At 44.8% G+C, this 19,159-nt stretch overlaps 2 protein-coding genes across 2 annotated transcripts in view; both read left to right on the plus strand.

The window, feature by feature from the left end:
- The window catches only part of KIF5A (kinesin family member 5A), a 34,330-nt gene extending 25,824 nt beyond the window's left edge, over window positions 1-8,506 (plus strand). Inside the window, 8 exon segments of the mRNA XM_020990119.2 lie at window positions 51-122; window positions 286-390; window positions 2,395-2,611; window positions 3,016-3,169; window positions 3,534-3,619; window positions 4,013-4,040; window positions 4,852-4,967; window positions 6,156-8,506. Coding sequence (XP_020845778.1) covers window positions 51-122; window positions 286-390; window positions 2,395-2,611; window positions 3,016-3,169; window positions 3,534-3,619; window positions 4,013-4,040; window positions 4,852-4,930 — 741 coding nt within the window. The 3' untranslated portion in view covers window positions 4,931-4,967; window positions 6,156-8,506.
- Window positions 8,507-8,984: 478 nt separating this feature from the next.
- On the plus strand, window positions 8,985-18,193 carry PIP4K2C (phosphatidylinositol-5-phosphate 4-kinase type 2 gamma). The gene is made up of 10 exons (XM_020990120.2): window positions 8,985-9,161; window positions 11,452-11,549; window positions 12,092-12,188; window positions 12,408-12,551; window positions 13,881-14,027; window positions 14,233-14,271; window positions 15,146-15,259; window positions 15,666-15,933; window positions 16,247-16,350; window positions 16,593-18,193. The coding sequence occupies exons 1-10, from the start codon at window positions 8,985-8,987 to the stop codon at window positions 16,671-16,673; spliced, it is 1,269 nt and encodes a 422-aa protein (XP_020845779.1). The 3' UTR covers window positions 16,674-18,193.
- The last annotated feature ends 966 nt before the right edge of the window (window positions 18,194-19,159 follow it).

The raw sequence follows: 19,159 nt of genomic DNA on the forward strand, positions 1-19,159 counted from the left end.
TAGAAGTGATGCTTCCTGTTTTCAGCTCCAGACTTTTTTCTCCTTTATAGGCCCGGGAACTCCAGACCCTCCACAACCTTCGCAAGCTGTTCGTTCAAGACGTCACGACTCGAGTCAAGAAAGTAAGTGCCATTTACTATGTCTTCCTACTCCAGATCTCTCTCTCCTCTCCCTTGTATTACCCAAGACTCCATTATGTCAAGTGGGGCCAACGCAGTCTGGACAAACTTCTGATAAGGTTTTGTCTCCTGATCTGTTCTGATACTATACTTCTTTCTACCCAAGAGTGCAGAAATGGAACCCGAGGACAGTGGGGGGATTCACTCCCAGAAACAGAAGATTTCCTTTCTTGAGAACAACCTGGAACAGCTTACAAAGGTTCACAAACAGGTAAGGTTGGAGGAAAGAGGACGATTGGGTTTCCTGATGACAGTTTTTCCTAGCTACTCACCCCTTACCTGGGTGCTTAGTGGACTGAAGAGAAACTTAGTTTGAATGTTTTCTTTTTCTCCTCCTGTCCCTAAAAATACTGCTGGCTTTATTTTTCCCTTTCTTCCATGACTATTGTTTATCTTTCTAAACACTGCAATCCCCTTCCTACTAAGTATGGAAATCCCCAGCTCTATCTTGGGGAGAGGAGTTGGGATGGTTGAGACTCTTGGAATGGGTTGGAAGTGCAGCAAGAATTTCAACTGGGCATTAGGAAGAACATCCTAACAGATGGGAGATAAACAGGGAAACAAAGGAAGTTGTGTATCCTGGAGGGGCCTAACTTTGAGGGAGGGAGTCAAGGGAATGGATGATATGACCCCTAGATGGCTCAACTAGCCTGAGGCAAGGGGCTAGTCCATGACTCTTGTATGTTAAGTTGCTGCCTTTCTGTCCCACCCACCTCCCCCCCCTGCTGCGGCTTTTTAGCTGGAAGACTGGGTGTCCAAGGTATGGGGGGGAGGGAGAGAAAAAGGGGATGGCCCAAAGGAATCAGGACAGGAAATGTTTGGTGTATTCAAAACAGGGATACTTTCCTCTTCCAAGATATTTCAGCCTTACTAGCAGACTACAGCAGTTGACTAAGGGGCATTTTTACCATTCCAAGCAATGTATTCCACTCTGACTTCACCCTCTCCTGAGTGAAGGCAGATTTCATTCCCCACCCCAGGCAAGTAAGCTGTTGCTGTAGGCTAGTGTTCATCTATAGCGTTACCCCATTGATTTATTTTGTGCCAGGAAAAGGCTTTATTGAACTTTCTCTCTCCAGTCCCCCTTCCAGTAAATGGAAGAGGGTGTTCGATTCTCTTGCAATTGTCACTGAATTCCTTCCCCATCTCTCTCTTGCCTAGGTCAACGTGAGGGTATGTCCCAATTAAAAATAAACTCTACCTGGAATGGGTAGATTTGTGTCTAACACAAACAAGACATTTCCTATAGGAAAAGGACAGGAAAAAGGAACCAGCCACAATTGTCCAGGTCATGCTATACAGCCCAGTCACAACATGTGCCCAAACTGGCGAATCAGGGAGACAATGTTGCTTGTAACCTACACTTACACGAAGTCAAAACCGCACAGAAATCTTTGCAGTTTCAATTCCCTTTCTCCATCTCTACCTCCCATTCTGCTGTTATTTTTATTCTGCTAGAGGGCCCCACTAATCTTGTTCCTTTGTCTCCCTGTGCATTTCTAGCAGTTCTGTGCAATGTGGTGAAAAATTTAGGGGCATCTTTTTAGTCTGCAGGGGATGATTTTGTTTATTCCAACTGCCCCTAGCATTACCCACAAGGGGAGGGAAACCGCAGGAGACCCTCTAATATGGGGCAAGGTGCACAAGGCTGTAAGAATTCAAACATTTTCTTTCCTCCCTGTGGGGCTCTGTGTGAGTGTGTACATGGAATGGGGGGGGTTGGGGGCGGTGCGTGCTCATTGCTTCTGCATTGCATTTGCCCTTCTATCTGACTCTTCTGGCCATTGTACAACTTGCCTCTTCCCCTTATCATCCCCTCCCCCAACAGCTGCTGTGTTTTGCTGCCTCATCCACCGCATGCCCACACTTTATCACTGCTTGTGGGTATTTCACCTGTTATCCTCAACCCTGAAGCACTGGATGCCCATTCCTTACTATAGCCATGGGACTGGAGACAGGAGCTTGAGGGAAAGGGAGAGGACAATGTAACTACTGGGGATGTGAGGCTGTGAGTGGGGTTAGTTAGTGACAGAGCCACTTTTTCTTCCTGACCTCCAGCTGACAGCAGCATTTGAGGAAGGAACTAGAGCCTAGGTTGGCTGAAAGTCTGTGGTATTATTTCGTCTCCATTCTTAACACCCTTTTTTCTATCTTTCAATTTATTTCTCTTTCTCTCCTGGTTTCTTTTCGCCTCTTTTCCCTCTCCCCACCGAAGCTGGTTCGTGACAATGCAGATTTGCGCTGTGAGCTTCCTAAGCTGGAGAAACGACTTAGGGCTACGGCTGAGAGAGTTAAGGCCCTGGAGGGCGCACTGAAGGAAGCAAAGGAAGGCGCCATGAAAGATAAGCGCAGATATCAGCAAGAGGTAGACAGAATCAAGGAAGCAGTGCGCTACAAGAATGCTGGCAAGCGAAACCACTCTGCTCAGATTGGTGAGTGGTGGGGAGAAGGTACAGTAGGTGGAGTAGGCCTGGTGTGGAAGAACTCTGCATCCTCAGGGTTCATGGCAACCTTGCCGAGATGATAGGGCCTTCCTCTGGAATAGCCCCAGCTCTTTGGAAACTAAGACAGCTCCTGCTGCTGTGTGGCATCTTTATGTACTCCTTTCACTCTGAGGCCAGATAAATCCCCAGGATGTCAGGCTGCTAGTCACTTCTCACAGTGGAAGAATGTTACTGTTTTCCCTTGGTGGAACAAATAGAAAGAAAAAAAAAAAACAATGGATTTCTTCAAAGGCCATTCAGGCCAACCTAGGGAAGAGAATAATTTCAAGGGGTAAAAAGGAGTAAGGCAGCATCCTTAGTATTTGAGTCCTCGGTCTTCTCTTTAATCACAGCCAAACCAGTCCGGCCTGGCCACTATCCAGTATCTTCACCCACCAATCCTTATGGCACCAGGAGCCCTGAATGCATCAGCTACACAAACAATCTCTTCCAGAACTACCAGAATTTGTACCTGCAGGCTGCACCTAGTGCTACTTCAGACATGTAGTAAGTGACCACGGAAGGGGAGGGGTCACTGTCCAGTGTTCAGGAGGCTTTAGTCCCTACAAGGCAATGATCAGGCAGAATCACCAAGACTCATTTTATTTTGAGTAACTTTATTTTTGAACCTGTCTCTTGTTCTCTCCCCCACTCCACCCCCAACCACCCAAATGATAAATTGGATTAGGAATAGGTACTAACCTTCTAAGTTAAAGGTTAATTGTTCCTTAATTCCTGCTTTGGGAAGCCTCCACCACTTTAATGTTAGGATATGACTTTATTTCTGGATCCGGAGGTGGGGAAGATAGTGGTCTTAAAGCTTGGAGAGGAGCTAAGATGGAATCTGCCCTCCTCTACTCTTCTTATCCAGCTTTGGTAACTCCTTCGCCAGCGGTGGAACTTCCTCCTCCTCCAGTGGTAATCTGGCTTCCTACCAGAAGTTAAACATGGATAACGGTAAGAAGGAGAGGACATTTGTTGTTCAAAATACCTACAAATCAAGGATTCCATGTTGGTGGGGAGGCAGTTTGAGAGAACCAGTTAGAACAAGTGACCTTGGGGTCCCTATCTCTCCAATACCATCCCCAGTGTCTTGTCATCTCTGGGTCTGGGACTCTCCTCTTTTGAGTCTTCCCTTACTATTCATCCGTCTTCCTTAGAACCACCCCCCCCATTCCCAAGGAAATTTGGTGAAGGAGCTCAGTTATAATAGGAAGACAGCTATATCTTAAAGACCCCAAGGACTTGGGGGGGGTGGGGAGAAATTTAAAGAATTGTTACTTGATAGCCTACCTCCTTGTTTGTTTATTTCCCTCTGTCTCCTCCACTCATAATGATTGATTTCTCCAGGAAATGCCACAGACATCAATGACAACAGGTACAGAGGTTTCCCTATCTTAGCGTATCTCTTTGGTGGGTGGGTGGAGTGAATCAGGGGTGTGTTGGAGCTAGTTCAAACCAAACCAGTTCTTGAATTTTTAGTGTGAGCATTTAAATCTCAGAAAATTGGAAAATGCTACAACTCGGGGCTTGATTTATTGTTTGTTGATTGTCTAGATTTAAGAAAGAAATGGTGAAAATGTTAATTTTTCCTGGAGACCCAGTTGTTGAACATTTACCAGCACACTCCTGAGGGGAGTCCTTAAATTTCCTTAACTCTCTTCTGGAGGTTCTCTGGATTATGCTATATAAAAGGTGGGAGGGGGATACTGGGTGGGGCTAACTAAGGTTATCCCAGTCCCATCCCCACTTTAATGCAGAACTATTCTCTTGACCAATCCACTAATCCAAATAGAATTCTCACAGTGCTTAAGCCAGAATTGAACCTATTTCAACAATGTGGTCTGTGACGAAATTTATGTTCTCATTTCACCTATATTGTGAAATGCAACTTTGGGCAAGTCCTTTATACCTGGAATCAGAGAAACTGGATTTGAATCACAGTTCTGCTATGTACTACCTATATCATTTAATCTCTCAAATCCCCAGTTTCCTTATCTGTAAAAGGAAGCTACTGGAATAATTTTTAAAGTCCCTTCCAATTTTAAATCTACGAGCCTATGAACAGTCCTTGTCTGTCTTTACTTCAGCATAAATGTATGGTGAAAGTCAAATGAGAATATGTTAGAAAATCCTTCATAATCGCAAAGTAGTGGCGGATGGTATTATCTAGCTATTCTCTTCTTTAGGAGTGACCTGCCCTGTGGCTGTGAAGCTGATGAACAGGCTAAGCTTTTCCCCCTTCATCAAGAGACAGCAGCCAGCTAATCCTCCCCCATGAACTGATGCATATCTGCACTTTGAGGTAACTTTAGGTGTCTAACAGAGACTAGCTTCAGTTTGCTTCCCTATACTTCTTCAACAATTCTCTTACAGCTCCAAATTGTTTACCATCCGTAGGTAGATTTCTGCCTTCCTCTCTCAAATGTTGCACATATGCTGCCTTGACATTCATTCCCTGAACCTACACTGATGTTCTTGCCAGGTGGAGACTGCTCTAGTCACAGTGCCACTAGAGGTCACTGGTACATGCCCAAAGAATGAATCTGGGAAGCTGGGCAGGGAAAGATTTTTAAAAGGCAGGAACAGAGTTAAGAGTTCAAGGACTGGAAAAGACTTTGAGAGATCATAGAATTCCTATCCCTAAATTATTTTAGATAGACTTTATATATCCTGAACTAAGAAATCTTCAGGAAAAGAGCCATCCCCCACACCTTACTTCCCAACATCTTCATTTTTGTTTCCTACCAATGACCTGTTGGAAATTCCCTCTTTGGTCTATCCCTCCAGCTTCAGCTAAAGCCCTTTCTTTTCACTTTGTGATGGAGGGATGAGGGTGAGAGACAAGAGACACCATTTCACCTTTTTAGAGGCTGCCTGTTCAGAGCTTTCTGATTCAGGACCCTGTCCCTATCTATTCTCCACATAACTCTGCTAGGTCTCTAGGCCCTAGGTCCTTTCCTTTTCACTTGGATTTTCTCCAAGATCTCCCTCAGATTTAAAACTTGACAAAGGTTTTTCTCAGGCTCACTATTTTAGATCCCTGAGGGCCATTAACAGAGAAGACATTGGTAGTCTTTCAATTAAATTCAATAAACATTTCACATGCCTAATACATGTAAGGCACTGTGCCAGGTGCTGGGGATAGAAAGATTAAAACAAAATAATCCTTTCACTTAAAGAAATTTACATTCTTGCTTCAGCCAAGGCAGCAATCCAGGTCAAATATCCCCAGAAACAGCTCAACTCGGTCCAATCTTATACAAAAATACCAGAAAGATAGGGGAAGAGGTGTTAGGGACTTAGGGGTGAAGAGAGCTAGGGAACAATGCAAGAAAAAGAAGCTGAGAATTGTTTTGGTGGAATTTATGTATATTGGCCTTATGCCAAAAATCTGTGAAATTAGTATACTTATTCCTTTTTGAATCAAAAAAACTCAAGTGCTTTTCATGGCTGGGCTGCAGAGTGATCCCACTTTCTTTTTCTTCCCCAGTTTCTAAGAGGGATTGAGGCCTCTCCTCTCAGCATGCTGCAAACCTGTGGTCTCTGATACTAACCCCTTTTCCCAATCCTCGTCGTTCAACTGTATCATGTTTGATGTCTTTCTCTTGTTCTCTGTATATCTCTGTGTACTGTATATCAAAACTGCTGCTATGTCTTTTTTTTCACTGTCTTACTCTTGAAGGTATCCAATGATGTATCTAGCAACTTTGTATGCATAGCCTACCCCGCTCACTTGGGGTAGTAAGGAGGAAGGTGAAGGTTTCTTCTCTCTCATATATTTGTCTTTCACACTGAGTGGTATTAATCACTGAATTGGGGTCACTGGTAAAGGGGTCAAATGGTAAAGATGGAAAAAAGAAAGCTAGAGGCCCATGGCCTTTCTTATTGCAAAACAAAAACAAAGCCTTAAGTTGAAGAATGTTTTGGCTTTATAACAAGTTACAGAAACACTCCCCCCCCATAGACTTATTAAGCAGGGGTGGCTAGAATTCCTACCCACTGAGGATTCCAGATCTTTATCTCTGTCCTCTAAAATCTGTCTGTCTTTCCTTCTTGTACTCTGGGCACTGAAAACATGGGTGGCTGAAATCACTATCTCCTTCTTTATTTCTGCCCTTTGTACATACCACACCATAGTTTCTGCCCAAATTCCCAGAGTAACACTGTAGTGATGGAGAAGCAGGGGACTTGATCCCTTCAACCTTTCTTCACTGAGCCTGGCAAATAACTGCTTGTCTCTTTTTTTTAAAAAACCACAGTGGATAGAGAACAGGCAAATAGTAGCTGGTGTTGTTTGTCTTCTTGAATTTCTCTCAGTGTAATGGAGTAAACAGGCAGGGAAATTTCTTGCACCTATTTGCAACACCAACTTCAAGGTATGGAGGAGGTGAGCTGGACCCCTTTCTCTTTGTTCCATACTATGCTGCCTTATGGTCTCACCTTTCCCCTCCACCCCTCTTCTTGGTTTGGGGTTTTCTAATTGTCAGAAGAATGACTGTCTCTAGATTTATTCCTTCCAAGCTGGGGGCAACAATCCAAATTTCTATTTTCTGTTTCTTCAGCAAGAATCCTTTTCAAAGAATGCACTTTAAGGAAGAAGGGAGGGGAAAATTTTAAGGAAGTAGAGCTTGAAGACTTAATATGTAGGAGCATCAACTACACCCTCCCTTAGCCCAAATTGCAACTGCCACTGGGTAGAAGAAAGGGTCAGAATTGTGGTTTGTTTTTGGTCTAACTCTTTCTTCCATCCAACTCTGCCTATGTGCAAGTGTTTTTGTAGATAAGTGCAAGACTGGAGGACTTACACCACTGACTAGAAAGAAAACCAGATTTTCCTTTTTCTCTTAAGGGTCACTAAAATAGTGCAGAAGCTTGTAAATGAAAATCTTATCTACAAGGCCGTTCTATAGCCTAAAGTCCTTTCTTCCAATTTTTGAGGGAGGCTTGGGGAGGAATCCAAGGAAGAAAACAAACAGGCGTGTGTCTGCCCTATGGACAGGATAAAGAAACCACTTAAGATTTTTTTCTAAAGTTATTCTAAGGCATAAGTCCAGGTTAGAAAGGAGAACTACCTTTTCTCAAACAAAACAGTCACATCCCCAGAACTAATCTTCCTCAAAAACAACAACAAAAACACAAACCCAACAAATCCCCACCTCTATCAATCACTAGGAGGCTGCAGTACTAAATATTTTCCCCAAGACAAATCCACATCCTTGAGGCAAAAGGAAAAAAGGGGGGAAAGGGGAAGAGGAGACCATCCATAGCCATGCTTCTTAGGATTACAGAATTCACCAGACTCTAATTAGAGCTAAGGGTGGATAAGATAGAGTCTACAAGTACCTGAGAGGTAATGCTGAAGAAAATGACACTGACAGAGAAATAAGGGTAAAGTCTCTGACCAAATGAAAAACCATTTAGTAAAAGGCCTTCATGCCAATATTCGCTACCAGGGGACCCCGAGTCCAGTATGTCTTATGTAATAGTGCCATTTAATTATTCTTTTAAGGAGCAGATGAGTTGTGAAGGCATGGTGTGGGGGGAAGAAAGGTGTGCAAACAGGGTTAGTGGAAGAAGGGCTAGGAATGTATCACTCACTCGCTATACACGCGCACGCAACAGAAAAAAAAAAATCCTTCCATGAAGGCCTCATCCTGCATCCTCCTCCTCCTCGCGTCATCCGTCCCCTCCCTCTCCTAGAGCCTGGGTCTCAGCATCTGGCTGGCCCACCCACATCTGCCAAACGTTGCATGTCGGAGTGGAAGAAAATACAACACAAACCCCAGTGTCTATTAAAGTGCGAGCGGATATCTTTAAAAATAAAATGAAAACGTTATCGTTTCTCCTGCCTGCCTACGTGTTTTCGGAAGGGGGGGAGGTGGGGAGGAGGAAGGACGTAAACCATGGAGGGAGGGGAAGGGCACTTACAGCAGAATCCCTGCCTCGGGGAGACCCTCTTCCCCTTGGGCTCAGATTGGGGGATCCGCGCCCCGCAATATCTCCCCAAAGACCGGGACAGGCGGGGAGGATCAGGCCGCCCCAAACCCAGCCCTCGGACTTCCCGCCCCCGCCAGCGCGCAGGCTCGCTCGGGCTTGCTCCAGGTGAGAGGATGACGCGCTCACGTCAACAGGAGGTGGTGCAGTACCCAAGCTTCGCGCCGGCGCGTTCCCATCCTCGCTGCCCCGAGACCGACCGCCTCCCAGCCCGTCCTCCTATCACGTGACGGCGGTGCAGGTGAGCAATACTTCCGGAGGCGGGCGCTATCATCGCGGCTCCTAGCTCGAGCTCCGGCTCCGGCAGGTTCGCGGGGGTCAAGCTATGGCGTCCTCTTCTGCCTCGTCGGCCACCGTACCGGCGGCGGCGGCAGCGGGCCCCGGCCCGGGTTTCGGCTTCGCCTCCAAGACCAAGAAGAAGCATTTCGTGCAGCAGAAGGTGAAGGTGTTCCGGGCCGCTGACCCGCTCGTGGGCGTGTTCCTGTGGGGCGTCGCCCACTCGGTGAGACTCTGCCCCCGTCGTCCCTCCCCTCTCCCTGTAGGGCTGTGTCCCGGAGCCTCTCCCCTCCCCGGGGGCGCTGCCGCCGCTGGTCTCCGGGCGCTCCGGAGCCTCGCGTCCCTTGGCCCCTGTCCCTCCCCCTCTCCCGTTCTGCTCGCCCGGGTTTCTGCGAGGAGGGACCCCGGCGGGGGGCGTCGGGGCCAGGCCGGGGAGGGTTCGGTCCGGTGGCTGGGGGCATTCACGCTCCTCTCCCTCCTGCTTTCTAGCCCGGTCCTAGACTCGGAAGCCTCTGGCTTAGCTCGGGTGAGCTCCAGGCTTCATGAGTCACCTAATCCTCTGTGTGTTCCCACAGTGGTCCGGAGGTACAGCATGTCAGAGATGCAACCCCACCTGCCCTTTCCAGCCTGGTTCCCAGCTTACCCCTAACTCTCTTAACAGCTTCCATGGCTGCAGTGATGGAACTTGGGGTCTTGTGAGGAGGGGACACAGTTTTGTCAGCTTTTTTGGGGGGGAGGGGAATCAGCGTTTAGCTCAATGTAGTAGGAGCTTATTAAATGTTTATGGATCTTGATCTTACGTTCACTTTAGGAGAGGAGAGGGACATCTGTTATTCCTTTCCTCTCCAGTGTAAAACAGACAGGGAAGGGATTAAGATTGCAGTAAGAAATAGGGAAGAAAATTAAGTTTTTTCCGAGCACCCCCATTCCCGTATTCCCTAACATCTATGTGAGTGCCAGGGTGGAAGAGGAAAGAAGTGTGTCTGGGCATCTTGAATTAACTGTTTTCCTTTAGTGAGGCCTTGAGGAGAGAAGGAGCTTCAGATTTTAACACCTTCTTTTCCTTCTGAAGGGTAGAACTAAAATCTCACCCCATATATTGGTTTATGATTTGGAAAAGTGCTTTGGGTCAGTTAGGCAACTCTGGTCTGTCAGTTTTCTAGGTGCTCAGTTTTGGGTTACTGTAATTGATCTGCAGACCCTAGTCATGAGAAAACTGTTCTTTATAGTGCTGTCTCTTCCCATTCCACTCTACCTTCACACCATAACCTGTCCCAAGATAAGCTTTAACTGAACATTTTTCTTTTAAGTGTATGGAGTTGGGAGAAGTCCACAAAGCCCGTGCCATATTGCCTTTAGGCTCCCTCCAGGGTGCAAGCTCCAGCTCAGTTTTCCTTTCAAGGCTCAGAGGAGTTGTCTCTTGAACATATGTCTTAATGATGATTCAGCTTATAACACAGCAGGTGGAAGGGATGGCTTAATCTTAGGGAATGGCAAGTTATTTTTCTGGATGAGTATGTGCTTTCTTTTCCAACTAAATGAGTTGCCACTGCAGTAAAAAGTATTTAGATTAACTTCATTCTCTTGGGTGATGTTTGGGAGGGGATGGATGTCAGCCTTGGGAGAGGGAGGAGGGGGAAGAGAAATAAAATCAAAGGCATCTGCTCCTTTGGAGAGCCTTAGTATAGGCGTTTGCCCCTTACAATTCCTTCCATCTGGTAGACTAAGTGATCCATAAATTCTAACACATTATTTGGGGCCAAGGGGAGAATAATGGGGTGGGAGGGTAAACCACTTTGTCCTTAATGAATGTGCTCCTAATTCGCTTGCACTTCCTGGCTGCCTAGATTTCTTTGGAAATTAGTTGCTCTTTTTTCTTTGCTTACACCTTCTGAGTTTGGGGGACCTTCTACAGAGAATTAGGTCAGAGCAGGTAGGACTAAGGAAAGAAATGTGCAAATGTGTATTTTCATTATTTATAGTCTTCCCCTAGGCCATCCTATTCTGTGCTTTTATTCAATGGCTCTATGTTCTGAACACTGGTTTGTTAGACTAGTCACTGCCATTAAGAATTGTTTATAGTTACTAAATCCTTCTCACTTCCCTCTGCTCTTTCCTTGAGGACCTTCTTATCTCCATCCGACTAAAATGATTGCATTTTAAAAACTGGAACACATATCTGTTTGCCTTTGGTATCTTGAGGCTGCTAAGTGTTTTCTTTTTCTTTAGAATTTCTCACAGCTTTTAAAATAAACTTGAGAAGCTTAGAGGGTTTGCCTGATAAAATGACTTTGTGTTATGGGCATGAAGTCACATGGAATGGATTTAGTGACGGGCTCTAGGTAAAATTTGCCCACTTTTGTCCTTAAGCAGTATGAGGGAATAGAGATTTTGATTCTCCCTCTGTTAGCACACCTAGATTTTTTTTTAAGGGATGAGGTTTAAACTGCTGGCTTTCCCCTGTCATGACTCTTTTTGATTATCACTTACTGTCTCCTTGTTTGATTTTTCATTAGATCAATGAGCTTAGCCAGGTCCCACCCCCTGTAATGCTGCTTCCAGATGACTTTAAGGCTAGCTCCAAGATCAAAGTCAACAATCACCTCTTCCACAGGTGAGTGAGATCTCTTCCTTCCTCTGTCTTCTTATGTAAGTTGAGAGGGTCTGTCTTTACCTCTCTCATAAATCAGGAATATTTAAAAGAGCTGTAAAGATTAAAATCTTAGAATAATGGAATCTTAGCATTGGAAGAGATCTACCCTGTAAGGGTTTACCTGGAGGAAATGTTTAGTGATATTCCTTTTTTTACTGTGCAAGACCACCAGTAGCAAATGACAGATCATCAGTCTGGTACTTAGAGTCCTTATGTTAACTCAGTTAACAATGGGCTCACTATTGGGGCAGCTGGGTGGTGCAGTGGATAGAGCACCAGCCTTGAAGTCAGGAGGACCTGAGTTCAAATCTGGCCTCAGACTAAACACTTGACACTTACTAGCTGTGTGACCCTGGGCAAGTCACTTAACTCCAATTGCCTAAAAAAATAAAAAATAAAAAAAATAACAGTGGGCTCACTGCTAATTTCAGGGTGACTAACTTACTGGTCTGTAGTATATGCTACTGTTAAGATAAGTGTTCACCCCTCAACCCACACTCCAGGGAGAACCTGCCTAGTCACTTCAAGTTCAAGGAGTATTGTCCCCAGGTCTTCAGGAACCTTCGAGATCGATTCGGTATTGATGACCAAGACTACCAGGTAAGGAATCTGTAGTGGGATGAAGTTGATTTCTCCTACCCAACAGATGAAAGGAGGGGAGCATGGGTCTTTGAAACCAAATGTGGTTCTGAATTTGATATGTTATCTTCTCTCCCTTGGGCTGGGTGTTTCTTCTACTCCTACATGTTTTCAGTTGATCGTTTTACTTTCTTTAGTGAAAGAGGGGTCTCCATCTTTGACCCCTGTTATATTTCCCAGGTTTCTCTTACCCGAAGTCCCCCAAGTGAGAGTGAAGGCAGTGATGGGCGATTCCTTGTGTCCTATGATCGAACTCTGGTCATCAAAGAGGTTTCTAGTGAGGACATTGCTGACATGCATAGCAACCTCTCTAACTACCACCAGGTTAGACCTTTAAATTTCATTCCAGCACTCCTTCCCACAAATGTCTTCATTGCTGTGGCCCAAAGACTACCCTGTGCCTTTCCCCCTCTTTATAGATGCTTTTTTTTTTTTTCAAACAGACAGATGTAGACTGTCGGGACAGCTAGGTGGCACTGTGGATAGAGGGCCAAACCTGGAGTCTGGAAGACTCATCTTCCAGAGTTTGAATCTGGCCTCAGACATATACTAGCTGTGTGATCTTGGGCAAGTCACTTAATCCTCTTTACCTTAGTGTCCTCATCATTAAAATGAGCTGGAGAAGAAAATGGCAAACTACTCCAATATCTTTGCCAAAGAAATACCAAATGAGGTCACAAAGAGTCAGATATGACTGAAAAATGACTCAACAACATGGATTGTCATCACAAAGTATATGTTAGTGCCTGGTGGTATAGAAAAAGAATTGTGGCTATATTTCCTTCCCTCTGGGAGCTTACAGCTTAAGATGTACTATATTGGACATAGATATAGCATAGTACAAGCAGTATTAATTTAGGGTCAATCAATAAAACATTAACGTCAATATCTGTCAAGAGTAAGGGAATATGGAGGCTATAGCCATGGTCATTTATAGTGCAGGATGAGTCCAGGGAAGCAGTCTACTTGTCTAAGATCAGTTGGTATCAGGCAGTGATTATCAGATTTTTTTTTTTTGCCCATAGAGCATGTTCTAGAGGTGTCAAAAACACTTTACCTACTCATCTTGGTTCTGTTTGCCACTAATGAAAAACCTGGAAAAAGGAAGAATGAGAAAAATGCTACTTCTATGGAAGCACAAATGCCTTAATTCTAGAATCAAAAGCATAGGTTCTGTCCTATGTGAATATTATTTTTGCCCTAACTCAATCCATTGAGCAGTTTTGTTGTTCTAAAGGAAATTGCTTAGGCTGGATCAGGAGATCTGAGTTTTACAGATCTCACTATCACCAGCTGGGAAAATCTAGCAAATCCCTTATCACCTAGAAATTTCCAGTTTATTCAATTGTAATATAAGAATAATGTATCTGATTGGCCTGTATTACAGAATTGTTTGATTAGATAAGTGTGAACATTTAAATAAAAGATATTATACAAATAGAAATTATTGAATTTCAAGGGGCAATTCCAGGAGGCTTGGTCCCTGTGATCTCCTCTCCTCTGGGCGCAGCTAAGTTTCAGGTTAAGTTTAGGTTTTTCTCCTCCTTAACCTAGAACCAGTGTCTGGATCCACCTTTTGGTGAGTGTTACCCAAGTGGGTTTGACTGTCTTCTGATTTTTTTCCAATATTCTCATCTCAATATTCCATCCTAGTATATAGTCAAGTGTCATGGCAACACGCTGCTCCCCCAGTTCCTGGGAATGTACCGGGTGAGCGTTGACAATGAAGACAGCTACATGCTCGTAATGCGAAACATGTTCAGCCACCGGCTCCCTGTGCACAGGAAGTATGATCTCAAGGTAAGGGGGTAAGAAGGACAAAGAGAGTCAGGAAGGGGGACTAGAAGAGGAGCTAGAAGATTCATCCTATAGAAAAGGCCAGTGTTAGTGAAATGGTGATGTTCACAGGGGAGCAACAAGAAAGGGGACTGGTTTGAAGAGTAATGTCCTCTCCATTACTTTAGCTACTTCTTGACTGCTTCTTTCTGCATCTTTCTTTTTATAGGGTTCCTTGGTATCCCGGGAAGCCAGTGATAAGGAAAAGGTGACACTGGTTGGTTTTTTTGGGGGGGATGGGGATATGTCTTGGCATGGAAAGGATATCCATTTCTGCTAATGAGAGAAGAAAAATGTCTTTGGTTGAAGGATTTCCACAAACTATTCTGCTTATAAACCATGGAAAGAAAGAGAAAATTCTCTGGAAAGATTTATGTCCAATTAAAAATTGACTGCTTTTTAAGTGCTTTTTTTTTTTACTGCTTTTTAGTCAGAGCTCAGCTAGGTGGGGCTCCTCTGTGTGGGAAATGTTGGGGTTGGTGCAAGAGCAGAGGATGTGATATGCTAAATCTGAGGAATAAATGTGTTGACTCTTCTCATCCCATGAGTTTTCTTAGTCTAAGAGATAGATTTTTATTAAGAGAAATGGAAGAGTAGGGACATGGGCAAAGATTGGGATGGAAGCCATAGGAGTAAGAATAAACGAGATGTGATTCTGGGGGTGGCAGAAGCTCCAGAGGTGAATTGGCAGCAGTCAGAGCCAGGTATAAACCCTGAGTAACACAATAGTATTGTGAGTTGATAAAGCAGAAACAGTTTAGAATGTAAACTCCTAGAAGGTCAGGAGTCCTTTTCATTTTGTCTTTGTGTCAGTGCCTGGCATATAGTAGATGATCAATAAATGTTTCTTGTATTTGATTGGTTATGAAGTTACTGGTTTGTGTGTAGATCTAGGCTTTGTGGTACCTTTGGGGGAAAGAACGAGAAGGAAGGGTGTGAACCTGGGAAGGCAGCCCAGAAGAGTGAGAAGGTGGAGCCCAAAGACCTAGGCGGGGTGGGGCAATGTGGAAGGTTTTTTGGGGTTTTTTTTAGGCCTAATTGGAAAGAATTGATCAAAATGTTCTTCTCTCCATTCCTCTCAGGTTAAAGAATTGCCCACACTGAAGGATATGGATTTTCTCAACAAGAACCAGAAAGTTTATATTGGTGAGGAGGAGAAGAAAGTATTTTTGGAAAAGCTAAAGAGAGATGTGGAGGTGAGGTTTGGTAGAATTAACTGTAAAATGGTATCCTCTAATCATTCCTCCGTAGGGCAGCTATGTCTTCTAGTCCTAATGTAAAGGAGCCTCTCTTCTTTGTTCTGTCTATCTGGTTTAGGTTGGGTTTGGAGGGTTGAGGGGCTTCCAGATTCTTAGTGGGAGATCCCTAACAACTCTGGTTGGGGGGGATGAGATGGTAGGTTTGAGTTGTGAAAACAGGCCACTCATCTTGGACTCTAAATTAGGAAGGATCTGACTTGATATAAGACTGCCCCAGCCGTGTATCCTCTTAGCCTCTGTCTCTTTTCCCTGGACATAGCCAGAATCATAGTTGGATAGAGAGGGTAAAATCCTGGAAGACAAGAAGTGGTCTGGTATCTCTGACATATTGGTGGGCCTTCAGTTTTTGGTACAGCTGAAGATTATGGACTACAGCCTCCTATTGGGTATCCATGACATTGTTCGGGGGACAGAACCAGAAGAAGAAGGACCTGGGAGAGAGGAGGAACCTGAAGGGGAGGGGGACTGTGGTATGGCAGGGCCTCCAGCTTTGGTTGGCTCCTGTGGTACCTCCCCTGAGGGAATCGGAGGCTATATCCACGCTCACCGACCCTTAGGTCCTGGCGAGTTTGAGTCCTTCATTGATGTCTATGCCATCCGAAGTGCTGAAGGTGAGTAGGAAAAAGGGGACAGTGGTTTTGGAACTATTCCTGGTGGTCAGAAAAGAAAATTTAATGGCACCCCTGAGTTGGGCTGTATGTTGCCATTGAAGGATGGTCTTACAGAACCTCAGGATTGGAAGGGCTCTTAGAGGTCATCCAGTCTAATAGGAAATCTTTCTACAATATCTATGAAGACAAGGCACATGTGTATAGATAACTGTGAATAAAATAAATGACTTGTATTATGGGTGTTTTGGAATAGGGGTGAGATGTGGAAATCAGCAGTATACTTTGCCTTTCACCATGTTTCCTCATCTCTCAGGGGCCCCTCAGAAAGAGGTATATTTCATGGGCCTCATTGACATCCTGACCCAGTATGATGCCAAGAAGAAGGCAGCTCATGCAGCAAAGACTGTCAAGCATGGGGTGAGTATTCCCCATAGGCTTGTATACTCTTCTGGCTCTCATTCTCACTTTAAGGCTCAGAAACGGTTGTTAGGGAAAGAGCTTCAGTTTTCTTTGGAAAGCTTTTGTAATGACCAGGGGTGAGAGAGAGGGATTAAAGAACTGAGTGTGGAAATCAGAGGAAGGATTTGGGGTGAAGGAGCAGTCCATCCCTGAACCCACCCTCAGCCCCCTCTTTGTTTCTCAATTCTGTCTTTCCACAGGCTGGCGCAGAGATTTCTACTGTCCATCCTGATCAATATGCGAAGCGGTTTCTAGATTTCATCACCAACATCTTTGCCTAGGAGACTGATTGGCACTCTATGACGCCTCCTTTGACTTGGGTCGGGGAGGAAGAAGTGACAGGGCTGTAGGGGGAATACTGGAATTAGGGGTGTCCTCTTACTTAGCTAAGTCCAGGTTGCCTCTCCCTACTCCCAGAGTGATGTCTTCCCTGCATCTTGTCCTAGCCGCACCACACCCAGAGTCAGCTTCATTAGAGTTTTATTGGGGACTTTTTTTTTCCTCCCAAGTGCCTTGATCTTTGTAAAAATGTCGTGTTATTTTTGTAAAATAGGAGGAGCTGGATTGGTTGGGGGGGGAGGTATCTTCTGACCCTGGCAGGACCAATGATTCTGGTTCTAGGTGTTGCTCTAACCTAGAAAGCTTGAGCCAGCCTGGCTTGAACTTTGCTGTTTAACTTTATTAGAGGCACAGAGGCTCACTCTTCATTCTTCCAACATTCCCCCACGTACCTGGTGCAGATGTGGACGCAGCAGTGTGCATAAAGTGTGGTAGCCAGGCTTACTCACTGAAGTGGAGAGGTGTGTGGAAGATAGTCAGCAGGCTGGCCTCCCACTGGGTTGGGGGCTTGAGGGATTATTTGGCTTTGTCAGGGACTTCGAATGGTTCCCTAGCCCCTTCCTCAGTGTCCTAGGTCCCTAAGTCTTGAAGCATCCTCACTGTCTAGGCCCAAGTTGGGGTTGAGGTTTGGTTGCTGCTGCTGGATACCTACCTCTGTCCCTACCAGGGACTGGGACCATTTCATCAGCTATTTAGGTGGCTGGTCTGGGAGACTGGGGTGAAGAAAGATTCTGGAGCTAAAAGCTCACTATATTTAATATTGCTTTCTCTTTGTCTAGTTATTTCTGGATATTGTTCCAGGGCAGGGGAATTCCTCAACCTGGACCAAACCTGGTTATCTTTGGGGTGACTTGAACCCAGTGCCATTCCTTCTTCCTGTTTCCCTTCACCTTTGTTATCAGCCCACCCCCATTCAACCTGTCTTGTGCTGCTGTTATATGTCCCAGAAATAGGTGACATTGTCATCCCTGTTCCCTACCTCCTGAGAGGAATCAGCCATAACTGCCCCTCCCTGTGAATATTTTCCCCTACCTACTCCCTTGCCCCCACTTTAATCTTCAGGAGGAAGAAACTCTGTGTGTGTGTGTGTGTGTGTGTGTGTGTGTGTGTGTGTGTGTGTGTGTGTGTGTGTGTGTGTGAGAGAGACACATCTGATATCTGCCTCCCTCTTATCTTCCCTCCAGGGCCCTGGTTGAACTTACTCCTTCCCCCATCTTTCCCCTGTCTCAATGCAATAAAATTTAGGACACCGGCAGCTGCCTTTCTCTAGAAATTGGTTTTCTGACCATGTAGCTGATGTATCAAGGGCAGTGTGGGTGTCTTCATTTGTTGCAACATCTCTCTCTTCTCTTTTTTTTGGTAAAAAAAAAAAAAGGAAAGAAAAGAAAAATAATCTTGGATATTCCTATTCTTGCTGTCTCAATATAGAAGTAAATTATTAAACCTAAAGTGTTCCCTCGTAGTGCTTTGTGTATTTTTGAGATTTAGAAGGCATGGAAGTACTAGACTTAGAGTGAATAGATCTGCCTGAACAGGAATAATCCCATATTAGGAATTTACTTGTGTGTATTTTTAGCCAAAGATGAATAACTAAATCTCTCTAATCTTGCTTCCTCATCTGTGAAATGGGTATAATGCCTTTAATCCTTCCCAAGGTTGTTAAAGGAATCAAATGAGATTCAAGTGCTTTGCAAACCCTACAGTGCTATAAAGAGTTAGCTGTTATTGAGTCTTGGGGTTCAGAATAAAGAAGAGTTGTGGAGCTGAGAAGTCTAGAGGCAAAACTGGTGCCCCAAACCTGGAGACTATGTCTTGAAGGTGGGCTCTGATGATCCATAAAGGAAAAGAGAAACTTTCTGGGGTGGAAGCAGGGTGAGGGGAAGGAGGGGAAGAAAAGGCCTTGAGTTGGTGGGGTTTTTGTTTTGTTTTTGTTTTAAGAATGTTTTAGATTATGATTGGAGAGGGAGAGAGAAGTATTTCTCAACTATGAGAACTTTGAGGTGCCAGATACTGAACTCAGAGGTTAATCTCCTTTGGGATCTGGGTTTCTTGGAACACTCAGCCCTTCAATAAAATGCATCTGTCCTTTCAGCAGAGAAGCTGAGTAAGAAGCAAATGTCAATATTCTTTCCCCAAGCTTCTTGGGAAGAAATCTTCTGGCTGCAAGGGAGAGAGTGGGTGAGGGGAAAGGATACAGCTGGGTCCTGGGAAAACATGTTGGAGAAAGATCAGTCATCTAGTCCCAGGGGTGGGAAGAGTGGATTGACAGTGCTCTCCCAGCAGTCCCCTGGGATTTCCAAAAACCTTCTTATTAAATTTCTCTTTGGCTGCTGGGGGAAAAAAAAGTTAAAAAAAAAAGGAAATGGCTTCTAGATGAGGCCCTAGGGTGAACAAAAGGGTACAAGGTTTTAATCTGGAATGCAGCACA

The sequence above is a fragment of the Phascolarctos cinereus genome, unplaced genomic scaffold (assembly GCF_003287225.1).
Source record: "Phascolarctos cinereus isolate Bilbo 61053 unplaced genomic scaffold, phaCin_HiC Scaffold_1;HRSCAF=81, whole genome shotgun sequence".
Lineage (NCBI taxonomy): Eukaryota > Metazoa > Chordata > Mammalia > Diprotodontia > Phascolarctidae > Phascolarctos > Phascolarctos cinereus.

Bases quoted from the DNA above. Each gene is read 5' to 3' on its own strand.
- PIP4K2C (XM_020990120.2), top strand. From the start codon at position 8,985: ATGGCGTCCTCTTCTGCCTCGTCGGCCACCGTACCGGCGGCGGCGGCA. The intron at 11,550-12,091 runs GTGAGTGAGATC...CCCACACTCCAG, and splicing joins AACAATCACCTCTTCCACAG to GGAGAACCTGCCTAGTCACT. The intron at 12,189-12,407 runs GTAAGGAATCTG...TATATTTCCCAG, and splicing joins TTGATGACCAAGACTACCAG to GTTTCTCTTACCCGAAGTCC.